Genomic DNA, 20,039 nt, shown 5'->3' on the forward strand with positions numbered 1-20,039 from the left:
AAATGTATTTAATTGATATACAAGTAATTTGTCACAAACTGATATCACATGTTATCCAGTTAGTCGCCTCAGTATCAGTTGGATTTTGTTGCCAGTTGTTGAACAGTGATGGCATAATAAAGGCACTATGTTGTGTTATTTCATTTAAAATTCAAGTAAGTTTTTGTTTACTTTATCTGTTCTTTTAACCCCTAATGCAGCCAGCTGTGATTTTAAATCAAACACAGATGATGTCAGTGGTTAAAACTGTTTTCTAATGGCAGAATGTTCGACATATTTAATTTATCATAACGATTAACTGACAATCGATTAAAGAAAATTACTTAAAAATGTGCATCCCTAGTTTGGAACAGTAAAGGAATGAATGTGTCAGATTTAACACCATATAAAATAATAATAACTTAATTACTCCTAATTTATCCATCATCATATTTATTATAATAACCCATCTGAATCAAACTTCTAATAAGTCCCCGGTTTAAAATAAGTGCCTCGCTCTGTGTGTTTCTCAGCTGGTTTCTAAGCTCAGTAATCCGAGTTAGAGTCTCTGGTGACCATCTGCTGTCTCCACCAGCAGCTCCGCGCACTACTTTGTTACAGCATTCACCTCAGCCCGCCCCCTCGGAGTGTGTGTGTGTGCGTCTGCATATGTGTGAGTGTGTGTGCGGGTAAAGCCTACCGGGCGGAGTAATTCGCGTTTGCTATCTATTGAGTGCATGCGTGTGTGTGCGCGGGTGCGTGCTACGGCTGCTGCTTGTCACTCATTGTGCCGCGAACACGGGTAGCGACAAGGACCAAAATTCCGTCCGGTAGCAGTTGTTGTCCCCTGCTTAAAAAAACAAAAACAAAACAGGCTGATAATCAGATTTTTGCCACCTCTCAGTAGAGACACCTCGCTTGTGTAAAGTGCGTCTGCTTCTTCGAGGAGAATATCTGTGACACATTACAATGCTTCAAATAAGGGACCTCATCTGGGGATTGCTATTCATTGGCTGTGCAGGTAAGAAGCTGGAGTTATTTATCATTCATACGAGGTTATGTGGAGATTAATTCCGAGGCTGTGTGCCCAAAGCAAAAGTCAGCAGATACGAAGGCCGAGCTTGTGTTGACTGTGGAGCAGCATCCTCTGGTCCCGCTGGCGGGCATCCTTGTCACCGGCTCCGGACAGGGGCGTCAGGTTGGGAGCGGGGCGCAAAAAAAAAAAAAAAAATGCACCACGATCGAGCCAAAAGTTTCTGCGCAAAGTGAGAGTTCAAGCGCTTTTTCAGAGGATTCAAGCTCGAAATAGAAACACGGGCGCCTGTACTGCAGTTTTCGAGCTGTTTCTATTCCGAGTTTTGGTATCAGGAGCCGCTCGCCTCGGTGCATTTTTTGAATCTCTCCGCGCAATACGGAGGAGTATGTCAGCTCGGGTCCGGTTGGCTCAGCCTTCCTGAGTTTAAAAGCTTTACTGTACGTTTGTGTCAATTCGATGAAAAGTCACCACGCGTGCTTCTATTTTATGTGAGTTGAGCTTGTGAGTTCATCAGTGCGGGTAAAGGTTGGTGGATGCTGGCGGAGATTACGGCTGGCGGGTGGTGATGCAGGGACGCTTTTTCTGGTCTCTCTAATGCCAGCAGATATTAATGCACTGACTGTCTGTGTCTGCATGCAGGGCAACAGTTTCCGTGTCCAGATGCCAAATATCCTCAATTAAGCGACATATGTTCATGTGCACAAGTCCAGCTCGGCTCTCTCACTTGTGCAGGGTCAGCTGTGACGCACCGAGGATGGAGAGCGAGGAGCGTCGCTCGCTCTGCGCGAGGATGCTTTGTTTCAGTCCGATTAACAAACAGGTTTAAGGACATTTCTATCAAGAAGAAATGCGGATTTTGTGTGTCATAACCACGCGGTTAAACTCTTCTCGTCGGGTGGATTAGATGCGTCCAACATTTCGACTCTGGCCATCATCGGATTTGGCACGCAAGGGGTATTCTGCGCGGATGTGTCAATGTGGGATTTTAGAGTTTAACATCGGTCTGATCCTGTAGGTTAACCGCCTTTGACCTTATTTATTTGGCATAAACTCTGTTTCTTTTGTTTTTTTCCCCCCCATCGTCCCACAAGGGCACTGGAGTTTCCAACTGAACAGCGCGGCGCGTTTTAGGCGCAAAATGACAGATCTGATCGTAGTTTTTCTAATTTGGTTGGTTGGTTGGGGGAAATTCGTCTTCCATTGAGGGGCGACTGAATAGTCATTCAATGTATACAATAGGATCCAATCCCAGAGCTCCCACGGTTATATAGGGCGGGAGGGGACCCGTTCCCCCCCCTAAAACCCCCACCTCCTCTGCTCCTCACATCCTCCTCCCCTGCATCTGCCCCCTTCCTTCTATAGACTGCAACTGTGTGCACCAAGTGGGGTTTAAGGACCCCCAGGGGTCCTTGGAGAGGGGAAGAATAGTTTGATTTAGTAATAATTTAATGCAGTAGACATTATCCCATTTAGAAGGTACAAGGATGATTATTCTAACCTCAGGTTGATTTCACCATTCCTCTTCTATAGTTCTGCAGTTGTCCTGTTTTTATAGTCATTCTCTATTTTTGCCTTCAGTGTAACTTTTGTCAGACAGAAAAAGCCCATACAGAGGCTGATACTTATACCTGAGATATAAAAAATGTGAAAATGGTAATTATTTACATCAACATAAACATTTTAACGTACTGTATTCAGTATTTTTACTTAAGATCTCTTACATTTAGTTATTAAGACGCTGTGACAAAGCTATTAACTGACATTTTAAAGTGGAAAGTAAACGTGTCAGTACCCTCTGGTGGACAAACTATTAAATATATCTGTGATGAGCCAAAATTGGCCAATATTGTTGGCCTGGTCGATATATCAGTCAGGATCTAATCGGTTATGTGGGAATAATGCGTGTCAGCTTGCACATCTGTGACTTCACAGTATCCGCAACAAACATGAGCCTCAAGTCATTTTGCCCAAGTGTCAAGAAACCCCCGAGTTGTTGTTTTTTCCTTGGGCAAGTCAAGTCCCCAGTCAAGTCACTTGTTCCTCCCCAGGATACTTCAGTCTTTATAAAGAGAAAAGACAATGTATTAGTACACGTCTGATAGGGCTGCACGATATGGTCAAAAAGTGATATTGCGATTTTTTTTTTTTTAAATTTTACATCACATTAAAAAACTAGTAAAATCATGATGTCTCTGCCAAACAAACATGTTTTATCACACCTGGAGAACAAACTTTGTAGGCCAGAGCTCCCAGAGATCTCTGCAGCACTACATAATTAATTAAAACACTGTTTTGTGACACATTTTACCTTATAAAATAACTGCAGTTCTTTGCGATTTGGATATTGCACTTAGTCACATTGCGATATTGATTATTTTGCGATTATTTGTGCAGCCCTACTGTCTGATAACAATATCACATGTATCACCTTTTCAAGAAGTCAGACAGTGAATTTTATTTGTTTTGCAATAAAACTGATATTCAGTGAAATAAATGTCATCAAACAAAAAATAAAGTTTATTTATTTCTTAATTTCTCCTGAAAAAACATACAAAAAATCCCTTCACATCACTTTTAAACAGTGAAACATTGACAGTCAGACAAAAAAAAAGAAAAAGTTCTCATGTCTCAAAGTCCAAGTCGAGTCTAGAAGCTGCTGTCAGCGTTATTTTCTTTAACACAATGAGTGACAGAAGACAGGAAGTTGGCAAAAAACGCTGACAGCAGCTTTGAGTATTTTCTGTCTAGTCACGTTGCAAGTCCTCCAAACGGTGACTCGAGTCAACCCGAGTCCCCGTGACTCGGCCTCCACATCTCTGATTCCTAAACTTCTGATATACAAGCTGAACTGGTTGCACTTTCCTACACATATAGAAAACAGGCTTTTCTAGTTTCTGCTGATTACCTTTTGATGTTATTTTTTCAAATCAACAGTATTTCTTGCCACCAAACACCCAAACACTGTCAACCTGTCACTGCTAGTTGTGTAGGGGGCGGCGTGGTACCAGGAACAGTCGGGGATATGTTCCTCTTTTTCTATATGATTCATGATCCTGCCCAAAGTATTCAGACGCCCCCGCAACTCTCTGCACCTCATCATGGGAGGGAGAGTGAAAGGAGCCAAGAAGCAGATAATTGGACGACTGTTCTTTAGCTCTGCCCGGTTGCAGAAAGGGGAAGAAATTCAAAGAAATTGATCATATTATTTGAGAAGCCCGGGGTATTAAAAGGGTAATGATGGCATCACACAGTATGAAGGCTGAGCAATTTAATTACATTTATTGATTTCCAGTTCCTGTTCCAGTTCGGTGATAATTAAATTTTGAGGCTCGTAACAAACATTAGGATGAAGAGCCTCGCCACCTTCAAAGAAAAGACTAAATAATGGCCGGACTAAATTGAAAATGATTTCAGAAGTGGACACAGACGGCGTCCCTTCTTGTCTTAGTCTGTCTGCAGCCAGATGGATTGAGTCTGGTGTTTTCAGACATGGTGTTATTGGAGTGACCTACTATAAGCACGGCCCTGATTCTGTATCCGGGAAGAGTGATGGATGCTTATCAGAGTAACTAAACTATTTGTACCAATTCCTGAGTGAGTACATCGTATTACTGTGCTATGGATTTAAAATTATCATTTTAAGGTTTGCAGAAAAGAGATAGCTGCTGACTACTAATGCTTATATATGATTGTGACCATGTGATTGTAGGCTTTTGGCCTGCAGCCTAGCCTATTAATATACCCGCTGATACTGGAGCGTGTGAGGCTGACCATTTGGCTCACCTTGGCGCGAAAAGTACACACATTTTGTGAAGGTGCACTACCAGCAGAGGGCAATAATGACGGGAACAACGGATGAATAGTTTTGAAAGAGCCAGAAAGTCAGCATCGGGAGGAGGTTGGGAAGTTTCACCGATGCAACCAGGGTTCCAGACCCGTGTGAGGCAAACAGTGGCGATTGTTTTACAGAAGTAGGTATTTTAAACAAAACCACAATCTCTCTAAAAAATGCAGCCGTACGTAGCATGTTTGTTGTTGATAAATTGACCACGAAAGACCCTGGGTTGATTTTCACAGATAGGCGAGGCCAAACACGACAGTGGCAAGGTCGACTGGCGGCTCAGTTACACGGTTTGGCCTGATAACGAGTTGTGGCTCGAGTTATTGAGTTGCTGATGCTAGCCGTTGAGAGGAGACAGATTTTTGTTTTGTTTTATGTACTTTGCTGTCAGCTGTGTTCAGATAGACATTAGCACCATTTAGGGAAAACAAATAGAGCCGCCTCTTTCATTTCAATGAGCAAACTGCATTGGCAAGACGGAAGTAATGATAGAAAGGGCTCCTGCAATATTTTTTTGAACCTGACTCGCTTTTTGCTTTAGTGTCATTCAATCAAATATGCGCAAGAAGGAATTCCTAATTTCTATAAAAAATCTGGTCATTTCATTGTTACTCATTCAGTGACAGACGGGAGATAAAGTTATTGTCGTTGAGTTGTAAAATACTTTTCCATGGCATTATAAACTTCAGACTTTCAAACTCAAAATGGACTTTTATTTTTTTTTTTTATTTGTATTTCTTTTTATTTCATCACTGAAATACAGCCAACACCGTTTTGTGTTTTTTCAGATGCTGCTTTTTGCCGAATTCCCAGTTGCTGCAGTGCACCTGCCATTCCATTTATACAGATTTATAAAGTGGAGCTACCGACTTCAAGAACAAAGCAGATCCATGTGCTTTAGGACGTTAAGACAAAGTGAACTGTGAAGTTCATTTAATGAACCTTTTGGATCTATGACAATGTTTTCATGCGTCAAGCGTAAGGCTGCTCCTAAAAAAGGAGAAAAAGTTTGACTTAACATTTTGAGGGAGAGAAAAAATACACAATTCCTAAATGACTAACATATGGGACTTTAACTGCTGTGGTGAGTTCAAAGCCACTATGAAAATAATACAGGCTATTTTTGACTTAGGGGAACTGGAAAAAGCAGCCAAACAAGGGAAAATTATAAGGCGTTTTTAGTCTGCTCTCGGAATAAAACTAGATTCGGGATCTTCAGAACTTTTTTGCTCTGCAGTTTCAGCGAGACCCACGGTGCATTCAATGTGACATGTACACATTTTGTAGCAATTTATCACAGCTTATGTTGATCAAATTCTCATCAGCACAGGAGCCGCTCGGATTACAGCTGTACCCCCCTTTGGATTCAGCTCTATACTGCACACTGCTGCTACTGTACAGTTCTCAAATCAAAAGACAGCATCAGAAAATGACTTTTCATTGACTCTCATGATTGTGAGTATAGTTGATTTGCCAGATGTGAGCTTACATAAGCCTCATTCATTATTGTGCATTCATTTCTCTCTGTTTCCAGATACAGTTGCTGCTTATTCTTCTTCCTGTCATTTTAGTCTTTGTTATGTTTAAAACATTGACTAACTGCAAAATTATGCATATGTATTCTCTCTGTAAGCCGAACTAAACACACTCCACATCTTTGCATTGGACACACAGATGAAACCAATGAATTGAAGTAGATAAAGGTGTAGTTTTTAAAATTTTGAACAATACTTTAAAGAAATGTTAAAGAAAGAAAAAAACGTAGAAGTGTAGATTATGAAAATGAAAAATCACTGAGAGAATAAAAATAACTGAACGATAGCAACAGTTAGCGTTCTACAGCTTTAAGCCTCATTCCCTATTTTGTTTAAATGACACCAAATCATACAGTTTGGTAATTATGTTTTATATGGTTTTAAAAGTTATAATCCACAAAGAGGATGTAGTTTTACGCTTCAAATATAACAAATGATCAGAGAAACACAGACAGTAACAATTACAGACTAGTCATGTCAGCAGTGGCTGTTTGCAGATCTGTGGATAAAACATCACATAATGGTTAAACAGTTGTTAGACTTGAGAATGAAACACACTGTAAGGGAGAGGATTTTGATTAATCATCCTTAAATTCATGTCATTTCACAGTGCCTCTTCATTCTGAATCAAAAAAGTACAGATCGCTCCGACAGATAAGTTCAGAGTGACTCGGCTGGCTGTTACATTTCTTCTCTGCTGACTGTTAGATGAGGATGGGCTGTCTTTGCATATTAATCAGCGCATGAATAGGGACCATGAGTGATTTGCATTGTGTGAGCAATGAAGGCGTCCTGTAGAGAATTGAATCTTGGGAAAAAAAGAAAAAAAAAAAAACTGAAAAAAGGAGATGGGTTTGTTATGCAGAATTGGGGCCCCCCTCCCCCAACCCTCCAACTCTTGAATGAGTTTCTTTTCTTTATCAACACATCATTACTTTGCAAAACCCAGTACAGTATATACAGTGTAAACCAATGGTAAACCAACACACTCTTTGATGGTTTGCATTACGCTTATAGTCATTGAACGTTAAAGTCAGTGTAAGTAAAACTGAAAACTGGGTCATTTTCAGTGGGAATTTATATGGAAGAACCGCAAAACCTTTTCCACAAGGTGCACAGTGTTGCATATGACAATATAAGGTGAACTCCCAGCCTGTGTTGGTGCTCTACAAAGTATTAAGAATAATTACAAACTTATCTATTTTATGCTGTGCTTGCAACTACCAAGCTAGTTGCTAATGACGCACGGACAAGTCTTGGTTTCGAAAAGTCTGGCACAGACCAAACAAACTTACTTTGCAAATCGTGCAACAAACCCCTTTTTTAAGTGCAAGCTCTTGTTTTGTCTTGGTTGGTCAGAGTCCTCGTCGTGTGTGGAATGACCCCGCTTTGTGTGACATTCACTTTCCTCCATGTTTGTTTGCGTGGCCCGCATGCAAATTTCTTGCCTGCATCCGTGCCGTGTGGAAGAATGAAAAGAAAAATCCAATGATGAAACATATTGCCTTATAAGAGTATGATAGAGCATAATATGAAGCAATATGTATTTTTCTATCGTCACACCATATATTGTCATACTGCATAGCCCTACAAACAGTTAGATCATATGACCTGGAGGACAAACCTACCACTCTTTCAATCATATCAGAAGCAGAAGCAGAAGTCTAAATTATCCTTTAAAAATATCATACCGTCATGTCACAAAGTCATTTCTGGTCAGTAACTTTTAGATACATGTCATGATCAAAACATGCATGACTTCAGTATTCAGGCTCTGTAACTGAATTTAAGCTCAATGGACTTGCAGTCTTAACATTTTTGTCCATCCATTCAAATGAACAGAACTTGTATAAATTGCAGATTTTACTCAAAGTGTGTCTCAAACCCTCCATGTTGTGGTCGCTTCCCCTCTGTTGAATTGCATCGGCTCTTACACTAAATCACTCTTCAGTTCTCTTCAAAGAGGACTTTGGCATCTCAGCAGGGTGACCTTTTTTTTCTGCTAGCAGCTTCTAATGGATTCAGTTAAACCATGCTTGATGTGAATGTGTGCCCCAAGATCACATGCAGCAAGGTAAAACATCTCTGGGAGTGGTTCTGATTCAAAACACTCTTTGAAGCACACGTGCCTTGAGGCTAATAGCCACGCTGCGCATCGAGGATATGGAAGGTGGTGGTGGACGGACGGGAGTTTGCTGTGACACTCGGCATCTTCAGAGTCATTTAGCCTCACCGGCATCTCTGCATCAGCACCAATGATCTGTGCTACTTTGGCACGCAGCTCCCTGCTTTTTTTCCCCCTGAGCTCTGTTTAAGTGTGGCTGCCAAGTCTGGTGAGGGTGCCCAAGGTGACGATGGACTGCTTAACTGTGTAACAGAATCCCAGCATGATGTCCCCGTCCTCCCTGAACTGCCTTGAGAACAACAAGCACCGATTTTATTTGGAATAGATACTGTTTGTATTGATGTTCCAGTTTTCTTTATTGTCAGCATGGGGCCCAGTGTTATTTATAGTCTGTCACTAGTCTAACTTACCTCCCTCAGGACTGAGAATGTTGAACAGATGGTATTTCTTTCTGTGAAAGTCAAAGACACTTTTGAGTTGTCTTGTGTTGATGATAGTTGAAAAAAAGTGATGCTTTTCATTCACAGTTCACCACAAAAATCTGTTTACAAATTAGACGTGTGGATAGGGTTGGGCCAATGAATGATGCCATCGTCCATCGCCGATGGCTGACAGCCATCGACTACTAATACCTGACCATCGTAACATCGTGTTTCAAAAGGCTCCCCACCAGAGAGCACAATTAAGTGGCGTGTCCCCTCAGAGTTGCCGTAGGGCAAGAGTTGTAGTTGTTTGTGATATGTGGGGAGAGGAAATGAAAAGAAGTGTGTGAGGGGACATGCTGCCTCAAACGCGTCGATCATTGAACACACTGCATTTCCTGTGAAGCTTACTTCATAATAAGAGTCAACTCGCGTTTATCCAGCTGAATGCTTTTAATGTGAAGTCGCAGCAGTAGGAAACGCTTGGTTTTCATTAGCAGTAAATGAACACAGCGCTCAACAGATAGTGAGCGTTTTTTCTTGTAGAACCAGGTATTACCGGACTTGTCACAGGCTTATTCATCAGTGAGAAAACCGGCCACCGCAGCAACCCTAATCAATGGCCTTTCTTCCACGAGTCACATAGTGTGCATAGTTGAAGGTTTTACTTGATTGTCCCTTTGTTCAACAAAGGTTACAAGGTAAATTTATTGTCATTTTTTTTTTTTAAAACACAAGGGTTTTAAAAAACAAAGCTTTGTTCGAGTCTTTTGTGCTACATTTGTTGTAGAAAATGTAGCACAAAGACTCAAACATAATTGACAATGATGAAAAATGACAATACATTTTCTCTGTAACTTTGTAACCTTAATTGAACAAAGGCAGAATCAAGTAAAACCTTCTACTCTCTGCACATGTAAGCCTTCAAGTGATGAGAAAAGAACAATATCATCAATGTGTACCTGGTAGATTTTTTATGTTGATGCTTCAACACTTACCGCATGTGGTGGTTGACTGCAGGCATTATCTCCTGCAAGGCCTAGTGTTTAGTAATGTAACATAATATGTGGCTAGATTTAGCAGCTTAATATGAGAGACTGTTGGAATTTGCATAATACACTATAACAAGACTAAAGGGCAACACATACCAGCTGCGTATTACACGCATCAAAACACCCGTTGTTTTCAATGTAAGCCCACACACAGGCGGTATCTTCACACGCTGTCCTATTTCCCAGCGTCACATCTCCACTTTCTGGTTTGGCACATCCTGGCTACTGTACCTGGACATTTTATGTCTGTATTACATGTTTAGTGTATGCCACAGGCATGATGCCATTTTCCTGTAGTGCTACCACCAGGTATCCATGTCCCTTTTGTCAACCGTTTCTGGCTCATGACAAGGTTTGTCCATAATTACAGCGTAGGCTCACACGCGCCAACATCTCAGCCTAGGCCAACACCCAGTGTAGTATAAACAGAAACGCCTGTGTGTCCGCCGGCCACCCTGCTGTCTCCTTCTGTATCTGTTCTTAAGATGTTTAGGCAACGAGTTTCTTTCTTTTTCCTCTCAATTAGATATCCTCAATTCCCCTGCATTGTAGTCCTTGTCACTGTGTACCCCATGGTGTGCCTGAGAAAGTAGCAGACAGATGTGACCTGGTGATTTTGCTACTTTCCTCAGTGGCATTTGGTTTGGAGTGTGTTTATTGTTCAGTAGGACTGCACAGGAAATTTAATTTTAGTCAAAACTAGTGACCTGCAGACTTGTGACTCTAATTGGACTCATTATCCGTCTTTGTAGTGCATTATTCACATTTGACACTGCTGGATAACCAAAATTGTCGCCCCGGCATTTACGTGATGTTTATAGAAACTGAGAGTGCCAGTTTTTCAGAATTTTCTTTTTGGCTACGTCACTGTTGCTGCGGCTTAGGGACTCATTGAAGTAAAAGTGTAAGACAGTTTCAGGCAGTTTGTTCCAGGATTTCAGCTGCCTCACTCATATCACACCTGCTGTATTTGTCTTCAATTCGAGGAGGATTTTCTGCTCTCGAATCCTGCTTTTCAAACCACCTGGAGAGGCAGCTCATTTTCCTGTACACCTGGTGTCTACAGGGATAATTGTTGCTCATTTAAGATGCATGAAGTGATGTTCTTTCCACACAATTCATTGCGATTGTGTCTCTGTCTTTGAAATGTTTGCTTCTTCTCTCACTGAATGCTTTTTTGTGTTTAGCTTGATAATCTTATTTTACTGCCGAGCCTGTTCAATCAAGCCATTGTCTTCACTAGTCACGTCTGTTTTTTTTTTAGACAGAGAAACTGCTTTAATGTCCTTAACTGGAGGTCACGCTGCAATGACACAGTGTGTCATCAGGGAAGATAGCATGACCTTACTTGTTCTTTGAGCCTTTGATTGGCTGCCCAGGTAATCACTCATTAATCCCTGTGTTTACGTTCTGCTTGCATTAGATGGATGTTGGATAAATAGAGGAGATGTATTAAAGAGTGCACTCCAAAACCCAACTGACACGTTGAATGCACACCATTTAAATTCAGCACACAAGCCGTGCACACGGCTTAAACTGACCTGAATAGATGGCATGTGCATGAGTTAAACAAAAAACTTCACGAAGGCCAGCTGCTTGGCAAACAGCAGAGACTGGCAGGCATAATGTTGATGTGCTTTGGCATCGCTGAATCCTAACTGGATGGATGCTGCTCTGTCTTTACCCACACCTGCAGGTTTTAAAAAAATGTTGAGATTTTTGTTCTATAAGATTACCTAACAGATAGTATTTTAACATGTTTATATTGTTGCCTGAGATGTGTGTGCCAATACGATATACTGGTGATAAGCTAGTATCAGCCAACACATTGGGTTGGGCTTTAGCATGCCTTCCATTGAAACAGTTTTTCCCGCCACGGCTTCGTGAGAAATTTGCCAAATGGACCACAGCCAATGTGTACGGCAAAGCTTGGATAATGCCCATTAGGACAGCAGAACACAACATGGTGTCTTATTTTGCATTTAATTGCATACTGTGGCAACATTATCAGTATGCACTCAGTATAAATATAATTATACAGTCATATGATACAATAATGATATAATTATACTAATTCACTTTATGTGTAAAAATGTATAAACATGTTGAGAAATGTTTAAGTAATTAAAATATTAAGTTTCGATGAGACAGCAGCGTTGTGCTCTGTCTGCTGGCCACTACTCACATTAATGGATGTTTAGACTGAATCAGGAAGTGTGGGTGTTTTGTGTTTTTGTTTTTGTGCACATGTGCCCTGTATGTTTGGTGCGCCACCTTGTAAACTCAGCATCCCTTCAGTATCACTTGCTGGGATGTCTTGGCACTGACATAGTTTGCCTGAGCTAAAGTTATCTGACACAATTTAACAGCTGCAGCTCAGAGACAAACTTGAGGATTATTCCCTGCCTCAGTGACATACTGTGTTTACTTGTTGCACGTTATGAGCACAAAGACGGCACAGGCATCCTGCGTGTTTTCAAAGTCAGAAATCTATCGTCTCACCTCACCTTGGCTGAGCTGTCGCGGAGAGGCGAGGCCGTAGTATATCTGTGTTTTACAGTCTCTTAATCCCAGGGAGTGACTCACCATCATGATGTAATGCCTAGCAATGGCAGTTGGCTCATCCCAGGGCCTCTGCGATTGGCTGGCTTCCTCAGGTGCCAAGCTGCCTCAGCCTTTGTGTGAAGAACAAAAAGGAAAAAAAAAACAAAACAAGTGCGTCTTTTGGGAGATGGGAACAAGGCAGGATGTGCAGCATGTGCAGTATTCTGTGGACTTGTTTACTCGCTAAATTGGCACAACTGTCGGTGAGCACATTCTTGAGGCGAGCATCCTCCGTGGCTCCGTGGTGTTTTCAGTCCGTGCCAGCAAAAGTCCAGAATGACTTATTTCACTACATACTGTTCCTGAGCTGAGGTGGCATAAACACCAACTGTTTTCCCAAACTGTGTCGTCTCATATATTTTCTGTCACATGTCTCAGTTTTGTCTGGTCTTAATTGAAGTGCGGCCACTTTAAGTAACGTAGAAGCTAAGTTCACAATTCTTATTCGTGACTCGTTGAGTTGTTTTTAAGCAGCCTCGCCGTGCATTCAAATGGCCGTGTGTGCAGACAGCAGACTCGAGACCTGCTAACTAATTCAGCCGGAGAAAAACACGTTGAAAACCACCTTTTGTCACATTTTTCATTTTGTGGTTAAAATATAACAATATTGCATTTGTTTGTCCCAGTAATGGTGTCATAAAGGGGAGGTACTGTGTTCCTGTGTGCAAACAAAACAGTTTAATCACTTCAAACAGATATAATACTCTTGTTTTTTTGTGCCACTTAAGCGTTTAAAGTGTATGTTTATAGTGCTGTGAGATCTGCTTTGAGGTAATGCTATGGAAACAGGAGGAAACACAGACGCATCAAGGGGCTGTTGGCTTGACAGCGGATGCAGCACAGACTGTGGACCGTTTGATCAAACTGGTGTGTCAGATATCATCTAATTAACTGGTAAAATCGTGCCTGCAAATCTAATATTGGAGCTGCAGATAACCAGAGCCCCCTGCTGCTGCCCATATGGAAATCACATGCGAACAATGATGAGGTCAGACTGATCAAAATAAATGGTGTTTTTGCATTGGGTTGGTAGCAGGTGGTTGCAGGGTAGCATTATCTGTTGTCATATCAGAAAGAAAGCTGATTACATGAAGCACCTGTAGGGCCGGGCATCAAACCTGAAAACTTTTCAAGAAACAACAGGAAATGTTTTTTCAGCATCGAAAAAGTAGGCTCGCTGCGGTAGTCAGCCATCATCATTTTGCTTTTTTTTTTGATAGAAAGAAAACCAATTTAGTTCAATTTCTGGTATCAGCGCCCGTGTCCTCTCATTTGAAAAGGAGCTATCGTTACAACCATTGTGCACTTTATATTATCATTACTTCTGCAGACATCAGCTAGAGTCGTTAGAGTCAGTGTGGGGGGGATAGTACTGGCAATTGGAAACCCTATTAATAAACCAACCTTTTCAGAATTTGTTTGTTCAAAGCAATGGGTAGATCTGAACATGTAACGTGTAATGTAACGTGTAACTAAACATGAATTAAAGCTCTACAGATACTGATGAATATCAAGTAAAATGTCCCGCGTAATTGGTAACACCGACTTTATTCACCGATGAGAAAATGTCCTCGCTGCGGCATCCCTCAAGGATTTAAACATTGGCAGCACATGTTTTGAGATTGTGGAAGATTGTGGGTGGAAAAAGGGTTTAAACTAAGTTAATCAGAAGTACTGATTTGATTTTAACACGGTGACTCAATTCAACACAATTCAATTTCAGTTCAAATTAAAACATGATCTTCAGTATAAACTACTTCTTAATTACTGAGTGTATTGTGTGGAACCTCTTGAGTGTCGTACGTTAGAAAAGAGTATTGATGTTGAGATCTGTGCGAAGGAAGTGGTAAATCAACAAAAGGATGACTACTCCAAGGGTGTTGTTATAGATTCATTATTAATTTACTAATTTGTGCGCGCCGATTAATATGCTGTGCACACAGTCTGGCAATCGATGTGTACAGCCAAAGTGTATGGAAAAAATACTTGAAGGAGCGCACTCATGAGTGTACTCATGGGAAGGATAGGACTGTCAAAATGGACCTTCAGAACAAAAGGGGTGAGGGGTTGGATTGAGTTGAAGAGATTTCATTTTGCATTGAGACCAACTAAATAAAGGCAAATGATTAAAACGCAGAAATAGATCATAAGTCCTCCGTTGTATGCTGCTCATAACAGTGACCATCCACCGCTCAGAGAAAGAACAAGGACAGTTTTTGCTTTAGAAAATTGAATTCTTGAGTTCTGAAAGCTTTACCTCAAAATGCCTCCAAAACTTTGCGCGAGGATTTTTAGGTCAATATTTGTTTCATATGAAGCCTCGTGGGCTCAAATACAAACCTAACACACAACAAAGATTGTGGTACGTTTCTTTTGAGTGCTGAGTTTTTTTCAAATTAAGAACTAACCCAGTTTAATCTGAAAATTCGAAGACAATCACCCCCGATTTGACCCACCACAAACCCCTCCAAGTGGGTCCTTTCCATTATGTGTTTATGGGCCAGGCTGCTGTGTTTGATGAGATCAGGAGAGGTCTGTAATTTATTAGGCTTTCACACTAACAGCATTGTCGAAAGAGCCGCTCCTGAAGAAAAGCCCCAGGAGTGGCTCGCTGTGAGCTATGGAGGCAGACAAAGGTAGAGGGGGCGGCTGGCGGGAGGAGGGGTGGAGGATAAGAGGGAGGAGGGACACAATGCAGAGTGTCATCGAGGAGGAACCACTGGGTGGGCAGGGCACTTCAACCTCTGGATTCATTTGTTTCCCGCTCTGTCGCCGGGGCCCATTTTAATGTAGTAGAGCTCATTGAGAACAATAATAATGTTAGACATGGATAGATGATTTTTAATCCATCATTCCTTGATTTCATGTAAAAAGCATAGTATTCTTTCATTTGCTATAGATGCTGGTGAGATCTAGGACGTCGCTTGGTATTTCTTTTCTTAGATTTTTTCTTTACTGTTCTTTCGTACTAAATAAATGCATTCACGTGCGTCGAATGATACTTCAGAGAAAGAGAGAGCTTTGCTTTGAAAGATAAGCCTGTGTGATATGTTTTTTTCTTGTTTTTCCGCTCAAATTAATGTCTAAAAATAAGACGAAGCTCTGAACCTTTACTGGTAAAATGAGTGCTGCAGAAGGAGCAAAATTTCTGCTTGTGTATCGTGGCCTGATTATGTCTCTGGAATTGAATAGCCGCTCTCCTGACTGACAGCTGTCTCATTTTATCTGCAAGCGTTTTCTGCATAATGTGCTGCTCTGCTGCTTTAATAAGCCACCATAACTGCAAAGTTCTGTAACTGTGTAATTATTTCGCTCTATTGACAGTTCAGAAATTATGCCTGCACACGAAAATGGATACCTATAAGACTTTTGGTTGGAGGACAGAATTTGTTCTGTTGATGATACATGAATGTTGACAGGTGATAAAGGAACACTCTGTGTTTTTTGGCTCTCCTATCTTGGCACAGCGTTTTGTAGCTTTTCCTCCGTATTATTTGGCAGCTTGAAGCGTTTGTGCTGCACGACTTACTGTAAATGCTCAAAATTTAAATGTAAATCCCTTGCATATGAATTAGAAACACTGCAAAATGTGCAGCCTTTACTTGTTGCCATATGATATCATTGCATTTGGGCCAATAATGCACTCTTTTGAAAAGCTTTAACCAATTGATAAACTTCCAGCTAGGCTCTCTGAAGTCTCTTTAAATTTTTAATTTCATGCCAGAAGCGTCTACTTCCACCCCCCTGCCGAGCAACGCGACCAGAGTATAGACACATCTGTCTTTGCCCTCATGGTTAAAATGAGGAAGACAGACCAAAAGGTATTTGTAGTCTCTCATGCCTTCATATACCTTGAAGCCTGAAGGTTAAAACAATCAGACCAATTACTTTCAAGTTATGACATTGAAATCTCACCTTAAATGCTTGATGCCCTCATATGGGACACTGAGACTTTGAATGAGGCTGTTTGTTTAGTTTAACTCCAATCCTATTTATGTTTTCTCATAAACTGGGAGGTAAATGTCAAATGAAGTCCGGTTCTCTGTCTGAACACCAGAAGGATAAAATATGTTTACATTGCAGGAACAAAGGGAGCGTGTCATGCTGCGTATGATTGATACTGGCTCGCAGCGCAGGCAGCCAGATGGGCCGAGCTCAGACGATTCAACATGAGGGGTCGAGGGCTCGGCCTTTTTACACGAGCCAACAGAACCCTGCGAGACTGTGCTGCCTAATGGCGCGGACTCAAAGACGTATAATGTGCTTGGCATGCATCAATGGCAGTCTCACCTCAACGACACTGCACTGAATCTGTGCAGCCTATAGTGAATATATAGTCTGGAATAGCAGTGTAACATGTTCATTAGAGTCTCACCTTGTATGAACCTCCGTGTTGACCTCCGTGTTGATTAGAAACTATATTGGCACATACAGTCTACATACATACAGTACCGAGAATGAATCGAGGTGCCCAAACGTGTGTATATACAGTATATAATTAATATTATCATATGTCAAATGCCAAAGTCTGGTAGCCAAACAGGGAGTTGTGTCTCCTTCATGTATTGAGATTGCAGATTGTAGGATCTGGCCTAGATGCTGGAGATTTTTTTCAAATTGGTGGCAAAGTCATTACTGCTTCTGATTGGCTAGAATCCGTTGAATTCGTTGGTTGGGTCGGTTAGGTTTTGCCATGAGTGAGATTGTCTTCACAATCCTGGGGGAAAAAGTATTGTGTCCTGTCTGATGATGTTACTCCTATGGTAATGTTAACGTTCCCATATAATGTTCAAATAGTCTTCAAATTTCAGTGTTGGATCTGGGTCTGGGGACAGATCCCTGCACAAGTGCTAGAAAATAAGACTTGATTTTTTAAATCTTGGAGCAAGATGATTTCTGTGACAAAAGAATCGGTTCTAAATTTGGTGTTTTTTCAACCATTTTCTTTCCCATTCCTGCCTCAATTTTTCACTATATCGGGGGAATTTATATTACATTCACAGTTTCTGTGATGTGTATGTGTGTTAAGTTCAATGCACTAATATCTCCAGAGGTGGGATTAAGAGCCTGGCAGAAAAATAATATCATCTTTTGAAGTTCACCACTTGGAAATGTCTCCATTGTGAGACATTACTAGAATATGGCTATCAAAGGCAAATCCTCACTGTTTTATGAGCAACATATTCAGATAACATGTGCTTGCTTCTGGAAAAAAAAGAAATATTTCTGTTCTAACCAGTCTGATATAAGTGGATCTGTGACCAGATGTTGCCTTGCTGGAGTTTTAATGGGTTTGGAACACATGTGTACACATGTAGCCAAGTTGGTAGACATCCATCAAGACTGACTGCTTTTTTTTTTTTTTTAAAGCAATGCAATAATTGTGTCCGCTGAGTTACCGCTTTGCTCAGATGAAAAGGTAGCCTCATGAAAGAGCCTTAATCTCTCTTTCCCTGTTTGAAAGCAAAAGCTACTTTTTAAGGATGGTAATGTGTGTTTTTTTTCTGTCTGTAAAACACTTTGATAACACCAAAGATACCTTAGAAAAACTGCCAAGAGACTCTTGAGTTTTGCTCTGGATATGTCCACAAAGAATGATTTCTGAAGCTTTTGATGAGCCCATGATCTTTTTTCCCTTTTGCATATTCATGCCCTTCATAGGATGAACCCTTGCCATTTTAGATGGGGGTTTGTCTTCTACTTTTTCCAGTATTTCTATTTCTAATATGTCATTATCTAACAGACAGGGTAGTGTGAAATTTCATGAGCCTCCAACGTGGCAGAAGCAGAACCCTTTTGACATTAACAGCACCCTCAAGATTACTAGAACTGTAGCCCCAAATAAAAAGGCTCTAAGATACTTTATGATACTTTTTAATATTGCTCTTATGAACTTTGTAGCCTCTTGGGTCCCATAGCAGGGCTTTACACTTCTAGTTTCTAGTCTGTAGCCTTTGCATTTGCTTCATATCATTTGCCTCTGAAGTGAAATATCCAACTTTTCGTTGATAAGACACCAATATTACCAACTGATACCTATCTTATCTGTACGCTCATTTGTGGAAATTGTGACAGTATTATTTCGTGCCTGTGAAATAATGATGATTTATCTCACAGTTGCTGCTATCATTATTCAGAATCACTGTGACTAGTGAGCCATAGGTAGATCACTTATCACTGTCTGACCCACTGTCGGCGTGAAAGAGCAATCCAAAATGCCAAATCATGCTTCCATTTCCCACTGTTTGTTTCGCTGAAATGTTTTTCTCTCTACCTTGAAGAAAGCATACTCTGGTATGGCCCGACGCAGTGAAAGACCGCTGTTGTTTTTTGACTGTGCTGTTTCATTCAGCTCCGCTGCACTCATAGCCGGCCAAGCTGATCACTTAGTTAGCCGCCCTGCGCCATAGACACCTCCTGGGACTTTGTCGACTCCCACTTCTTTGGATGCAACCCTTAAGGAGCAGAGCTGAGAAGGAAGTCTCAAATCTTCATTAATCAGTGACAGATTTTCATGAAGCAAAGTGTGTCTCTGCGCTTCCTGTCAGGAGGTAAAGCGAACAATCATTTCCATGGGAAGTAGAGTACAGAAAATGAGGGAACAATGAAAACGAGGAGAATGAGGACACAAATGAGCTTGGTGAGAATGGACTGGTTGTTAGTCCTGAGATGCATGAGACTGGGTTTGGATACAGTTTTAGCTGACATGGCCAAGGACAGAGCCCTTTTAGAAGCATTTGCTCATTAGAGAGCACATCTCGCATTGTTTATGGACTTTAATGAGCCTTGCCGCAACCAAGGGTAGAAAAACAAAGAAGAGAAAATACGGACTTTGCATTCAAAAGTGTAACAGGTCCACTCGCGCAGGACAGCAACAGAAAGAGCTTGAAATCCTGCCTCCTCTGCCTCCTTGCTAATCGCTCTTTTCTGAACAGTACACGCTCCTCATGCATTTGGGGATGAGGTCCAGCTACCCCAACCCCCCACTTTCACCCCCCTGTCTCTCTGTTTCTCATTACTGCTATTGCAGAGAACAATCTCAGGGCACCATTTTGCCGAGGACATTGAGGAGCTTAATTAGTTCATTCACGGATATGGCTCTCCTTACTAGCCCAATGGCTTTAGTGCCTCTGGAGAGCCTTAAATGCCAGCTCCCTCTTGCAGAAAAGCCTCAAACTGTACAGAATATAAAATATCCGTCAGGTTAATAAGGAAGAACCCCAGAAACTCTCCTGCATTTATTTATAACATTTGCACCTGCTCCGAAGGACTCAGAGTGGCACTGTAGTGGCAGAAGTGAAGATGAAGATGACATGATATTTGATTCATAAGTGCACCTATATACCATCGAATCTTTTTAACACTGCTGTCCTCCTGTCTTGATTTACACTGTACGAAACAAGCTAAATTGCATAAAGGGACTACTAATAGAGCATGGGGTCTAA

At 41.2% G+C, this 20,039-nt stretch overlaps 1 protein-coding gene across 1 annotated transcript in view; it reads left to right on the plus strand.

Annotated features, from left to right (window-relative positions):
- Positions 1–886: 886 nt before the first annotated feature.
- Positions 887–20,039, plus strand: part of ncam1a (neural cell adhesion molecule 1a) — a 267,736-nt gene continuing 248,583 nt past the window's right edge. The window contains exon 1 of the mRNA XM_073479183.1: positions 887–1,000. Coding sequence (XP_073335284.1) covers positions 949–1,000 — 52 coding nt within the window. The 5' untranslated portion in view covers positions 887–948. The remainder of the gene's footprint in view (positions 1,001–20,039) is intronic.

This window comes from Pagrus major, chromosome 13 (assembly GCF_040436345.1).
Source record: "Pagrus major chromosome 13, Pma_NU_1.0".
In the NCBI taxonomy this organism is placed as follows: Eukaryota; Metazoa; Chordata; class Actinopteri; order Spariformes; family Sparidae; genus Pagrus; species Pagrus major.